The 13941-nt window shown below is 37.6% G+C and overlaps 1 protein-coding gene across 2 annotated transcripts in view; it reads right to left on the bottom strand.

Annotated features, from left to right (window-relative positions):
• NR3C2 (nuclear receptor subfamily 3 group C member 2) overlaps nucleotides 1-13941 on the bottom strand; it is a 204197-nt gene that overhangs the window by 78272 nt on the left and 111984 nt on the right. For both annotated transcript variants that reach the window (XM_062602764.1, XM_062602763.1), the window contains one exon: nucleotides 8198-8337. In XM_062602764.1, coding sequence (XP_062458748.1) covers nucleotides 8198-8337 — 140 coding nt within the window. The remainder of the gene's footprint in view (nucleotides 1-8197; nucleotides 8338-13941) is intronic.

The following is a 13941-nucleotide window of genomic DNA, read 5'->3' as shown; positions in this document are numbered from 1 at the left end:
ACCACAGGTCATTACTGTTTCTATAAAACCTAATGAAACTGCCTCAGTCTAAGCCTAGACGAAACTTAACAAAGGCTCTCCCAACCAACCTTCAACAACCTAAAACTGTGCTGCAAAAAAAAGGCTGAATCCTGGCTTCTTTTAAGGCAATGGGAGATCTGCCATTACCTTTTCCCACTCTATTTATATCCGAGATGCTAGCAGATGCCTTGTTCCCTCTGTCTATAACAGACAGATCTGTATGTACATTTTATCTAATTTTTTCTTTTTTTTTTTTTTGTCTGGGGACTGTTTTCCCACTCTCTTATTTGAAATGGGATTAGGAGGTACAAAAAGATGTTTCATTTCCGTATTTATGTATTTATTTTGAGGTTTCATCTATTTAGAATTTCTTTCAGCCACGACACTGCAAAGTTCCTTATCTCTAACATTGTTTCATTGAAGGCACCTTGCAGGATTATCCCCTTTCAGCTCTTAACTACTTAATCTGAGACTAGAAGAGCCTTTTCAGGCTCTAAAGTTTTCTGAACCTTGAGGGTTGTAGAAGGGAAGTGCCATTTGCTACTAGAAGTGAAAATTACAACATTGCTCTGATATGCTGCCAAAGCAGATAGGTAACAGCATTTTATGAAGTGGAATCTCTTAAGTAGCAGTACCATAGCTGTAAGGATCTAAAGCATCTCACAAAGGATGCTTTATGGTGTTTGATTTAGAAGATCTTGTACACGTATTTATGTCCAATTGCAAACTCCCATCTGAATGTTCGTTCATGCTTTAGTTATCCATTTACAGCCGTATTATACTAAGCATGACAAAAAAAAACCCAGCAGCACAGCATCCGAGAAGACAAACCAATTATACTTCAATGACCAGGGATTTCTCAGTAACCAGGCTCTCACTTAAGGGGATTACCAGCAAATGTGACCAAGCATGAAGTCACCTGATGGGGTCTGGGGGAACCTGCTGAGGGTTACCTGGATGGGATGGAGTTATTTCAAAAGGACGCCACTCTCCTGAGCTTTTTTCTGAACTCAAAATGAGAAAAGTCATTGCAGGAGACAGACATTCACCTGCCAGTATGAATACAAACCAACTGTGCCTTATGCATGATCTGAGCACTTCACATCAATTTTTAAAAATTGGAGTCCTGTATCCCTGGGAAGATCTGGCTATCCACCATCATTAGAACTGGAATACCCTAAAAATATATTAGTTAGCTCAACCTCTCTTTTACTGCTCCTGCTTCCTTCATTTTTGCAGGCAGATGCACTCTCCAGCTTTACCAGAACACAGTATTCACCAAAAGAGACCTCTCTGGCTTCCCTTTTACTTATCACAGATAACCAAATCGTATTATACATCAGCTAGTTCTCTTACACTCTGTTTCAAAGCAGGTACTGGAATCCTCCTGACTCTTTTCAATAAAGTGCCCCTGTAAGTCCCTCATTTTGGCGGTTTACAGTCTTCTCAATATATCAAACTAACTAATGTGATTTTTACCCATTTGCTCTTATTTCAGTACAGTTCTTAGTTCAAAATAAATTCTCCTCCCTCTCAGTTGTCTATTCCTCAACTGTGAAATATTTATAGACAGCAATCATGTCCCAACTCAGACTCATTTTGGGTAAGCTAAAAAAAGCTAAAAGCATTCAGTCACCTGACATAAGATACATTTTTTATTCCCCAGATCATTTCAGAAGTCCTCCTAATGTGTTTACTCGACTCCAAATCAAAATGTCTTTAACATGCTGGTAACCAGAAGTATATAATATTCCACATAAGCATTTTCAGCATAATTTCTACCGTGATGGTGTGAACACTTTCCTCTTTGCTTGAAATACTTGGTGCACCTGAAAAGAGGGATTTCATATAACTACTTTACACAAGTGGCTCAGCCACTTTGGAACTATTACCTAAAAGATGAATTTCTGACCTTCCCCTGTGCAGCATACAGAAAAAATCTACTCCTTTTTAAAGAAAACTCAGTTGAAGTATATAAGAAAACACTAAACTAATGACTGTGGCATTAGAACTTTTGTTAGCCAAATACTTGTGGCTACCTTACATCAGCATGCATTCACAGGGCTATCCCACCTCTAGGAAGACTGATCTATCACAATGTTATCCCCGTGATGTGTTAAGACACACCTAACTGCAAGTAAAATACAGTTACTGCAACTGAGTGCCTACCACATCATAAGAATGCCAAAATTTCCCCTCTAAGGATGTAGAAAAGCATGTGAAAGCCTGTGTGATGCTTAAATTTGTGGCGATGGAAGGCTGTTACCTAAGATAAACCAATCTTACCACTGCATATGCGCTCTGTTTAATGCATATTGTGCTTGTGCAGGCTGGCTGTCACCTACTGAATGTATCATTTTATAGATGAAGCAGTCTAGAAATTAGTACTCGTAAAACAAAGAACAAGACACAGACAAAAGAGAACACAAAAAGAACAGTTGCACTCAGACCTCCTAGCACCATGAAAGTGTTTTTCAAGGCTAGACAGCAGCCTGTGTTTAAATCCTCATCCTTGTACTCCTCTCTCCCACTCTACAGCAACACAGGCTTACACAGTAAATAACAGTTTCAATCAAAAGATTGCAAATGTTGGAAAGTCTTGGGGAAGGGAAGAAATTATTAATGTTTTTGGAAAAGAATGAATGCAGATTTTTAGCATTCTTCACATAAAATATTTTTTCAAACCATATTCCCAGCCATTTACCAACATACAGTTCTATGTAGCACTGCAGCTGCTGAACTCACCCATTCTTTACTTGTTTTAAAACCAGGATACTATATCACGTAGACGGTTCCCGAACCTACCCCTTTCTTTCTGAAACTCTACCATGATATACTTGCTCTATTAGCATTGCAATCCACATTTAACAGGCATCAAACATTTATTCTTGTCAGATTTTTTCATGCACACCACATATTTCAAGAGCCACAAGAAAAGCTTCTCCTCCCATTCTATCTCTCTCCAGCTTTAAAACATTCAGTTGTAATATATGCTCCACCCTTTATTGATCTTTTCTTTTGTGTCATTTGTTGCTGCTTGTTTTTTTTTTCCCCCTTTTTGGGGTGCAAAATTTTCTGGTTCCTTTCTCCTATCAGCTTCCTGAACTTCAAGTTCCTAGTAACTAAAGCCAACTAGGAGCAGGAATAAAGACTTCATTTCCCTGAGCAATACTGCCTGCCAGAGCAAAAACCAGGAAAAGTCTTTTTTATATCTCTGAAGGCAAGGAAGGCTGGTGGCAGCTACAAACCTACAATGACTTAATTATTTAAATTTTATTTTACACCTATTAACCATAGCATATCAAGTAAGAGTAGCAGCTGCTACATGAATTTGACCAGCTCACTTGCCCTCAGCAGATCACCCATCTGCTTGCTCTTCACCTAATATTTCTGTTTGATAGGTTGTAAAACAGATTCTTGCAACAGGTCAGGAACAGAGTCAACTTCAAATCCTACATAGAAATTTCTATGAAAACATATGGACATCTATACTGAGTGATGTCGAATTTAGAGAGGCCGCTGACCTTATGAAAGTGGGTAACAGGAAAATTGCAGCCTGTGATGGAAAAACACTGATTCCATTACAGTGAATGAACAGAAGAATGGAGAGTGAAGAACTGTATGTATAATTAATTCTAGTAATACAGACCTACAAAATTCACGGGTGCACACACTACAAAATGGTGTGGAAAATGCCTTTCTATAATGTATCAAATTCAGCTTCTAAAGCATAAAAAACCAAAACAACTCCTTCTTTAAGTGATCAACAAGGTAAACTTTCCTGTTCACCGGTAGTATTTCATAAAAATTTAAGGTATGCCGATTAAGCTAATTATGCTAAAGCTATGTACACCAGCATTTATATTCTCATACCTTGATTATTTCTCCTCCCTAATTCAAATGAAAATATTTACAAGGCATACACAGAGGCTTTAGTTTCTCCATTTTGTACTGGGGAGTGCAGAGCCTCGGGAAGCTCTTTCACTTACAGGGCACAGGAAAAACAAAGACAGACTACCTGCTTCTGAAACAACATGTTATGAATAACATTATTACTTCTCCCTTAGGATATTACATATCTGGCCCATTACTGAAGAGTTGCACGGTGCCTCTGCTTGCCAAAGAACTGAATTTATCTACCACAGAATTTTCAGGCTGCCAATAGCTTGCAATCCTTCATGTAGTGATCAGTCTCTGGAAGGCTGTTGCATCCCTTTTATTACAGCAAAACCATCATCCTCAGTGTCTGGCAAGGCAGAATGGGAGTCACTCCAGGTGACTGGTGGATTGGACCCTTGATCTTGCAGCCTGGGTTGGTTTGTTTCTGTGTTTTCAGAGCAGCCTGGCACAAAAGGAGATGAAGAACAGCACTTCCCTTCCACGACCTTATCTTTGAGGTAAGCTCAGTTCCCACAGCTGTGCTGAGTCCCTACAGATTGCTACACAAGATATTTCATCCCTTCCACTACTGAAGCAAAACCTTGGATGACCTGCTGTTAAAACACATAGCAGAGGTAGGATTTCTTTGTTCCTAGGCTGCTTCTTGAGGTGCACAGCACATTTGCAATATCCAGGAAGCCACTTAAGTAAGACAGCCATCAGCTCAGGCTTTGAAAGATTTCCTTTGGCCAAAATTACCCTGACTTTAAATAGGCAAATAACAAGTTCAGGTGAAAAAGGAATGCAACCTTAGGAACTTCTGTTGCTGTGACTGTGCTTCTACTTCAGAGGTGATGAGACATCTATGTTTCTGATATAAACTAGTAGAACTCGATTCCAGGTAAACCTGGAACAGATATCAACAGCAAAATCTGAAATTTACTGACCATCACATATTTGTATTTAAGAAAAAGACAAGCTTCCCTATGACTATATAATATATAACAATATAATTTGTTAATTCTTCCATTTTAAGTAGCCAAAAATCTCCCAGCAAATATGCAAAGTAACTAGAAGAAGATGGTGATTTTTGTTGTCGTCTTTAGCACTATATGGAGATGATAAAATGCCGTTTTTCTTTACCTTCAAGCCAAAGGAAGAATGAAAGATTAGCAACTTAAGAAGCGATATAAATTTTGATTTAGGACCTATTACCTCATACTTGCCTGGAACTTGAACAAAGGAAGACTAAAAATGCAAAGGATACACAGGAGCCGCTGTGATTTCTGACTTTAAGCATGTTACTCTACTTAGAGAAAGCTGGTTCAGTGGAAAAAGAGAAGACAAGACTGGCCAGGTGCTTTAGGTTCCCTCACAGTACAGTGTATTTTCTGACTCTATATGACTCTACTAATGATCATAGACTAAACAACTTCCTAATTGGCCATATCCATATTTTAAAATTCATACAATATAGTTATCCTAGGTAAAAAAAAAAAGTAGCATAAATACATATGTCTTTAACCTTTGCAGTAACACCATTTATCAACACTTTCATGGTTATTGGATTATGGTGTTTGCAAGGCAGATCAAATTTATATTAATGACACAACCACATTTCTTCATATCAGACTCCTGTTTATCAAGTCAGTCAGCAAAATATTCATGCTTACTCGATACCAAAATTTTTCACTTCGGTAATTTACATCCCTGTAATGAATTCCAGCTGAAATTACCTTTGAAATTTCACCAATAAACCCATTTTCATATTTTTATGGTCTACAGCTCTCCTTCTCATAAATTCATTAGACATTTTCTGCAAGTCTCCAAAATAAGATTCACTGGGAATATAATTACCAGATTTATAATTGGAAATGCAAGCTTTAGTCTCTTTGTTGTTGTGTAGTTTCTTGTTTTTAAATTTCAACACAGTTGTTCTCTGCTGTTATAATCTCTCTGTTTTATAGTATTCACAGAAGCGCAAAGGAATTGGAACTCTAAAGCTGTTCAAGGCAGGCTGACAACATCAGCAATTCTAGCAGAGAACCAAAAAGCTGGGTGGTGTGCAGTGGTCCCTTGCTCCAAATTCCCTTTCTCTATGTTCCAATGCTTTTTGACACAATTTGTCTCCCCACTTCATAGAATCACAGAATAATTTGGGTTGGAAAGCATCTTTAAAGGTCAAGTCCAATCACCCTGAAATAAGCAGGGACATGCTCAACTGGAGCACCTGTTCTTGGCCTTCGACCTTAACACCAGTTGCTCTTGCCCATGATTTCCAACCCACCATATCTTCTGACAGACTATCAGTATGGAACTTTTAAAATTAAACTGATCAAATCTTTAATTTAATAGGTAGAAATTCATGACCAAAAGCCTCTTCCCCTCCAAGGAAGAGCTACTCTGTGCAAAGGGGGCACAAACTGAAACACAGGGGTGTCTGTCTGAACACCAGGAAGCACTTTTTTTACTGTGAGGATGACCAATCACTGCCAGAGGTTGCCCAGAGAAGTTGTGGAGTCTCCATCCTTTGAGATATTCAAAAGCCACCTGGACACGGTCCTGGGCAACCAGTTCTAAGTGGCCCTGCTTGAGTAGTGGGGTTGGAACAGGTTATCCTCCAGAAGTTCCTCCCAAACTCAGCCATTCTGTGGTTCTGTGCAAATGGCACCAGCAGTACCTACCATATTTTATAACATATATTTTACAATTGGAACATGAGGCCATTTCTAAAAGAACGTAATTTCTCCTGACGCTTTTACATTGAACACTGTTTAGTGGAACTAGTAAGAAATGTGTGTGCGTGCGCACATGCACACACATCTAAAGGGCGTAAAATGTTACTGGAAAAACAGAATTAAACCCTTTAAAAGTCTATACACATGATTTCAGGGAAACTGTGAATGAAACTTGAGTATTACCTTTTATTCTTTTACTACAATCTCTTAAAGAGGAAACAATTCATTTTTACTCAAATTAGCTACTGTATTTATAAATTCTCCAGAAAGTTGTTTCTGTGTTCACAGAGGGAGTTTTCTTTGCAACAAAGACAAGAATGCAAGCACTTCAGTAAGGAAGACAGCTTTAGCTTAGAGCAGAGACAGGTATGCCTAGGATCTACATTAAAGGTAGAAGTTCTTCTACCTTTGTAGAAAGTTCTTTCACTTCAATTTATTTTTTACTTATACCATGCACTGAACTACCAATAGTTTTCAAGACAAAATCCTCATGAACACATGATACAGACTACATTACAACAAATATTTTATTTAAACTAGGGAACCTCAGGATGGGCTGTTTTATTGGTCATGTACCTGGCTAAAAAAATTACGACAGCTGTATATAAGATTTTTGTTACAAAACTACCTACACAAGTTTTCAGTCACACGGACAGTTTCAGGCTGTTTGGAACCAAAATGTGTATTATGGTTTTGTTATTTCCTTTGTGGCTAATACTCCACAATTTACTGTTATGCATATATACGTATACACACACACACAAATGTGTGTGTGTGTGTATAAATATGTATGTGTGTATATATAAAAACAGGAAAGTACAAGCCAAATTTTCGGTGTTTGCATAACAACAATGCTACTGGGAGCATCAAGAGTTCACAGCCATGTGCATACCAAGCAAAAGTCTAGACAGTGCTCACATCCCACTGGTAGGAACATACATGTTAATACAATAATTCTAAAAAAAAAGCAAAGAAAGTATTTTAAGTTCATTTAAAATTTCTATCTTCAGTTTTTAGGGATGACAGGGTTGCTCCATCTTTTTTTTTTTTTTTTAATTACCTTGTAATCTTTCAGTAATTACTGATAATTTTTAATAACAACATTTCTATGCCTGATTAGAGAGTAATAGTTTCCTAATAATTTTGGTTTGTGAGGCTTAGAAACATGGTCTTGCTACTTTGTCATCTCCTAAAGGGTATCCTTGGCAATTTTTCATCAACTCCTATAAAGCTGGATATCCACCAGGTTATGTCAAAAAGGACATCAAAAGGGAGCAGCATGATAAATGTAGATCCATATATGGCATGGAAGCACATGGAGTAAATCACTCAGTGAAAATAAGTAAGGTTTTCCAGCTCCACTCCATGTGCTACATTAAGCAACTAAAAACTCAAATAAGAAGCTAGGGAATGAAGGCACTGAAGTCAGCTATTGCTGATGGTAAAAGAAAATGGTTTCACAAGGGGGAAACCTTTTCCTTGTATGTATTTCTATTAAAAACCACCAAACTTGCACATATTTTGCCTTTTTTGATGTTCTTAGTTTCATGTTTTCTTACCTTCTACTGCTCTCTTGAAAAAAACTTTACAGCTGCCACATGTAACCACCCCATAATGACATCCAGATGCTTCATCTCCGCATACCAAACACACTTTGGAAGGTCTTGAAGATCCAGTTGATACACTTCTCAATGAAGAGCTGCAGTAAAAACAAAACAAAACAAATAAAACACCTGTGAATATTTCACATCACACTGTCCATACTGCAAAGTTCAACTAAGAATTTGTAACAGGTATATTGCTTAAGGCACCTTACAATTAGGCAACCACAACTCTTTCTGGCAGCGCCTCGCTGAATACATGAATTGCTTTAATTAGTAAGCGCAATACTTTTATTGTCTGTTTAAGACACCCATAATACATCAATGTTAATGTAAGAAGTTACCACAAGGACAGTGGAATTTATTGGTAGCAGATGATTAAAACTGAAAATAAACAACAAATAAACAAACCACTCTGGCAGCGATCTGATAGCTATAAATTTTCTTTCTGTTTGCTTGTCTTTTTAAAGCCTTTACAGCTAAGGAATACCTCTAATAAAACCGCAAAGACCACTTTATGAAGTAGCGCAGCACTTTCCTGCCTGCATTCCTGCTTACCATTGCAGTGGTATAATATTTCTGTAATTTAAAAGCTTACTTCCAAAGTAGTTTTGAAGCCTTTTTACATTCTGCAAGTGCAGAAGAGCCTTCTATATGACTGTAGGTGCCAAAAAAGCAGCATCAGAGATTCAGAAACCATCCCAAAGTATTGAATCCAACTTGTTATTGACATATAAGTGTACTGCCAGACATTAACTGTACATTATTTTATTCTCACCAAAGGTCTTTAATGATGATAATTAAGAAGTCAGGCTTTCAACTCCTCAACTGAACAAAAGCAGTAATGAATGTGTTTTGAGACCATTATTCACATCTCCTTTGAAGACAGGCTGAGAGAGTTGAGTTTGTTCAGCCTGGAGAAGAGAGACTCAGGGGAGACCTTATAATAGTCTTCCAATACCTAAAGGAGGCCTACAAAAAAATCTAGGGAGGGACTTTTTACAAGGGCATGTAGGGATAGGAAAAAGGGGAATGGTTTCAAGCTGACAGAGGGGAGACTTAGATTAGACATGAGGAAAAAAATCTTTACTGACAGCGGTGAGACACTGGCACAGGTTGCCCAGAGAAGCTGTGGCTGACCCATGACTGGAGGCTTGAAGTAAATGATCTTTAGGGTCCCTTCCAACTCTAACCATTCTATAAGGCTATGACTGCAGACTGATGCATCTTGCAAACCCAGCTTCAACCATCTACCACCTTCTTAAAAGGCAGGGCATTTCTGTTGTTGGGTCTCCTTAAACCATGATTCTCCAAAGGTATCTTTAGGAAGTATTTTCCACTGTCAACACTAAAAGACAGCGCTCTTCATAAACAAGTCGTATTTCATGATGCAGCGAGTCTCCTCCCTCCCTTCTTCCCCCAGGAAATGGAAATGCCACCCTAACGTAACCAGCACGTTTAGAGAAACGTGCCAGATACTGAAGGAGGTGAAAGCTCTGGATTCCTCCCACGCCTCTGGAGTCCTTCCTTCCACACAGCCCCTCTTCTCCAGGTAAATGTGACCTCTTGCATTTCTTCACATGTTATCTCTCTAAATGCTGCCAAACATTTACAAAAACAACCTGAAGAGACTTTACACCAGTGGTGAAATAATCTGATAGTTCATATTGCAGGTCACAGGCTACTTGTCAGTCAGTTATTGGGAAACAAAGTTCACAGGTAGCCTTAATTCAAACACAAGATAAAAACAGCCTGCCTCAGAAATTTCAAGTACGCAAGCTTTGCCTTTTTCGAGTTTTCTATCTTCCTTTAAAGAGGTATACAGAGGCCAAGTGACTTATCCAGGGGCACAGCACAAATGTCACTCCAGATCAAGGACTGCAACTCTCCTGGCCTGCAGCTTTACTGTAACAGCATATCTAAACGTCTTCTTAAATGACAGCATTCAGATGCTAATCAAAATGTTCCAAATAGTATTCCTGCTCGTCTGCTCCCTAGTCTGTTAGATTTACTAGTTTTAGTTGTTATGCTATTTATACTTTCATTACATAACATCACACTCCTTGATAATTGCTAGGTGATGGCATTAGCTCATCTGTTAGAAAAACAAAGGAAAGCCTCACCAAATCTATGTTAAAGTAAGTTCTGCATGCTCAAGTCACTGTCATACCTATGCACGCTGCATTAATCTATCCCTAAGGGATGGTACCTTCTTCAGGATTTGCTGAGACTCTGCTGGTATTCAGCTCTGCATTCAGATTTGTTTAGGTAATGAACAGGACTTTCTCCCTCAAGCATATTTCATACTCCACGAAAAATAGGAAGCCTCTCATTAAACAGAATTCTTCAAAAGGTGTCTGCTTTCTAGAGAAAATGTAAATAACCTGGAAAAAAAAAATAAACTAACTCCTTGAAAATTCTTTTTTTTTTTTTTTCTTCTCTCCTTTTTTTTTTCTTTTTTTTTTTTCCTTCCTTTTAATTGCAAACAGGAGTATTTTGTCTGGGAAGGGAAACATTTCAATTATAACATGCCACCAAAATGTCTTAGAGCATTTGTAATTTTAATGCTGCATGTTCCCATTTCTTCATAAGACTAGCAAAAGAATTCCTAGTCTTTCTACCCTGAAAAAGGTCAGTGTATTTTTATTTAATAGCTAAAAAAGGTAAAAAGGTAATTCTGTTAGAGAGCTTTTCCTACGGAGAAATGGAGGTTTCCAGGGTATGTGTGTTTGTGTGGTTTTTTATTTCTTCATAGATATATATACACACACACACACATATATATGCATGCTCAAACTCTCCCTCTACGTTATATATACAAGTACGTATTATTTTTGGTTGAAAATTGTCATGTAGGATTTGCAGAAGGTGGGAGACCCTTTTTTTAGATACAAGCTACCCTACAAAATTTCACTTACACAGAATTATTGGGTAAAAAAAGCCAGTAAAGACACATTGAGACACCAGCTGATCCACAACTATTATTAAATGCCTACCTAAGACATAATCTGCAGCACATTTTATACAGTGCTTCTCTAAATGAAGGGCTTGACTATAGCCGAAAGATGAAGGTACAGCTTGAATACAGAGCATGTATTCAACTACTCAACCACAGCATCACAGGTGGAAACTTAACATTCTGGAATAAAATTCAATTAACTCCCCATACATCCTTTTAATCAGTTTAAAAGTGGAATAGCTTAAAACACAAATGAGGTATTTTCATTCTTAACTGAGGTATCCAACATGGAGCAATTCTCAAATACTCTATTGCAAAGAAACATTAATATTAGCTGTTGGTACTTAAACCTCCTCCAACTTGTGCAAGCTCTAGCTATGTCTTCAAATGAAGAATTCTTGGCTTGTTTTTAACACCTCTTATGTTCTCTTTCACCCATGCTACACCAAAGCATTTACCAATTCAAATGCTGTTATATTACCTCATGCAAAGGTAAAGTGCTAATTGTACATACTTGCAAAAAATAATAAAAGGCTGAGTGAAAAAAAAGATGCTGAAATCATATTGCTAAACTTTAGATTAAGTCAACTCTCCCTTTATTTTTTATTTTTGAGAAGCTTTTCTTTCTCAGCAGGGCACACATGGATGGTCACACATTTTTCTCCTGAATCTCTTCTGTATTCAGGCTGTCATTCCTTTCCTAGTGCCTTGACCATGGTGAACATGATGAGCATTAAGATGTGACTGGTGACAAAACTACTCCTCTGGCCTCATCTCAAGGCCAGATACCCAGTGTTTATGACATAGAAACACACTTTATTTGGTTTAATAAAAGTTTATTAAACCAAATATTTAATTAATCAGAATAGCTCTATAACCTATGTTTATAGGGAGAAAAGGGCCCATTTTTAAAGTGCTTTTCATGCATGCTCCAAGGTAAATATTTCCCTTTTCATTAATTTACCACAGAAATATCCTATAAATTTCTAACAAGTAATCCTAATGTAAACTGGTATGTGGGAAAAGTTAGAGAGAGGTTAACACTTCATAGGTAAAACCAAAGTGTTAAATTCAGTTGATTACAACAGACATATATATCCATTTCATTTTAGGTTGTATTTCTTTTTTTGGTTTTGTTTTTGGTGGTTTTTTTTAAGCTCAGTTTTATTTTTTGCTCCCGATGAGCAGTTTAATTACAATAATCCAGATTATTTAGGCAACAAATTGTTCTCTCTTTTGAAAAATACAAGAGCTGGTCAAAATATGAACGGATACTATAAGGAAAAAAAAAAAAAGAGGAACTTTACATTCGTGTCTCTGGAAAGCAATCAGCCTGCTTCAAATACCTATTTAAATGACATGCTAAATCTAATGGCTTCTGTGGGCCACAGCAGATTGAGTCTTAAACTTTAGACCAAGTGAAAACACTGTTTAAACATTTGCCCAATACATACTAGAGCCCAACAACTACTGCTCTGATATTTAACAGGGCTTTTATAAACTTTGACACAATGGACTATTGTTGACCCAGAAAATTTCTTGCAGGCAGCAACCTACTCTCAATGTAAACTTCTAACTGCAAACACAGGAAATATGAAATAGCGCCACAGAGCTGGCTACTCATCACTGCTTTCAGAAGCCAGTGGTTTCCGTAGGCTGGTTAGGTGTTATTATTTTCATGCCTCTCTCCTTATTTCCAAACACAAAGGGGGGGAAAAAGGCAAACACACGCCCCCATGCACACACACTCTGCAGGATTCAAATACAGAGATCTAACAGAGCATACATATTTTATCACAATGCTTTTACAGCCAAGGGCAGCATGGAGCAGTTCAACAATGCCAAATGTATCTTCTAAATGACTTGTAAAATGGTTGCTTAGATGGCTTCACTAACATTTGTCACATTGTAGGGTATGTGATTAGGAATAAGCCTGATTTATTACCCTCAGCAGTGCAAATGCTGGCAGTTAAATGCTGACCTTGACTAGACACTGCCATCAAACTCATTTGTGTCTCTGAGAGTTAGCTTTAGTGATAGTTATATGGAGAATTAATTAGAAATAACAGATTTTGTAAAGAAGAGTCAATAAACCCACAGATAATCCAGCATTTTAGAAGCTGATTATATAGGTTATTATACTTTTCAAACCAGATGTCATACAGGAGCACAGTTTAAACAAACGATGCTTCTCTGATGATAAAATGAAGCACTCCAAAGAAGCATAAACCACAATATGAATCCCAAATTCATTTGTTCCCAGCACTTTTATTATTATGAGATCTAGATGAGTCCTTTTTAATTTCACATCACTGATTTTTTTCATACAGAAATTTTCTGGTAGTAAAACGAACAGAAGGAACCTGGGTACACCTCAATAAAGCAAGCTATGTGAAAACAAAGGTAAAAAGAAGTTGAGGTGAGCATTATATTTTCACCAAAATAAAAAAAAAAAAAAACAAAAAACCAACAAAAACCAACAACCAAACAACAAGCACTTCAAGAGGAAGAATAATCAGGATACTCAAGAAACAAAGACTGCCAGCATCTTCCTTCTACCCTCTCACCTCATTTCTGAAGGGGTGTAAACTCCAGCGAGAATCCTCTTCTACTGGGGACTGGCACAGAAGAACATCATAGTTAATACTTGACATACAGATACTGAAACCAATCTTGCTGGGACCCAAAACAAGAGCTGTCTATTTTAGCGGTATTTCACAACCAGGACATGGATGGTCCAACT

This window comes from Pezoporus occidentalis, unplaced genomic scaffold (genome assembly GCF_034315485.1).
Source record: "Pezoporus occidentalis ecotype Australia unplaced genomic scaffold, CSIRO_AGI_Poc_V1 ctg79, whole genome shotgun sequence".
In the NCBI taxonomy this organism is placed as follows: domain Eukaryota; kingdom Metazoa; phylum Chordata; class Aves; order Psittaciformes; family Psittacidae; genus Pezoporus; species Pezoporus occidentalis.
Note: the sequence above shows the minus strand (reverse complement) of the source record. Positions and strands in the feature narration are given on the sequence as shown.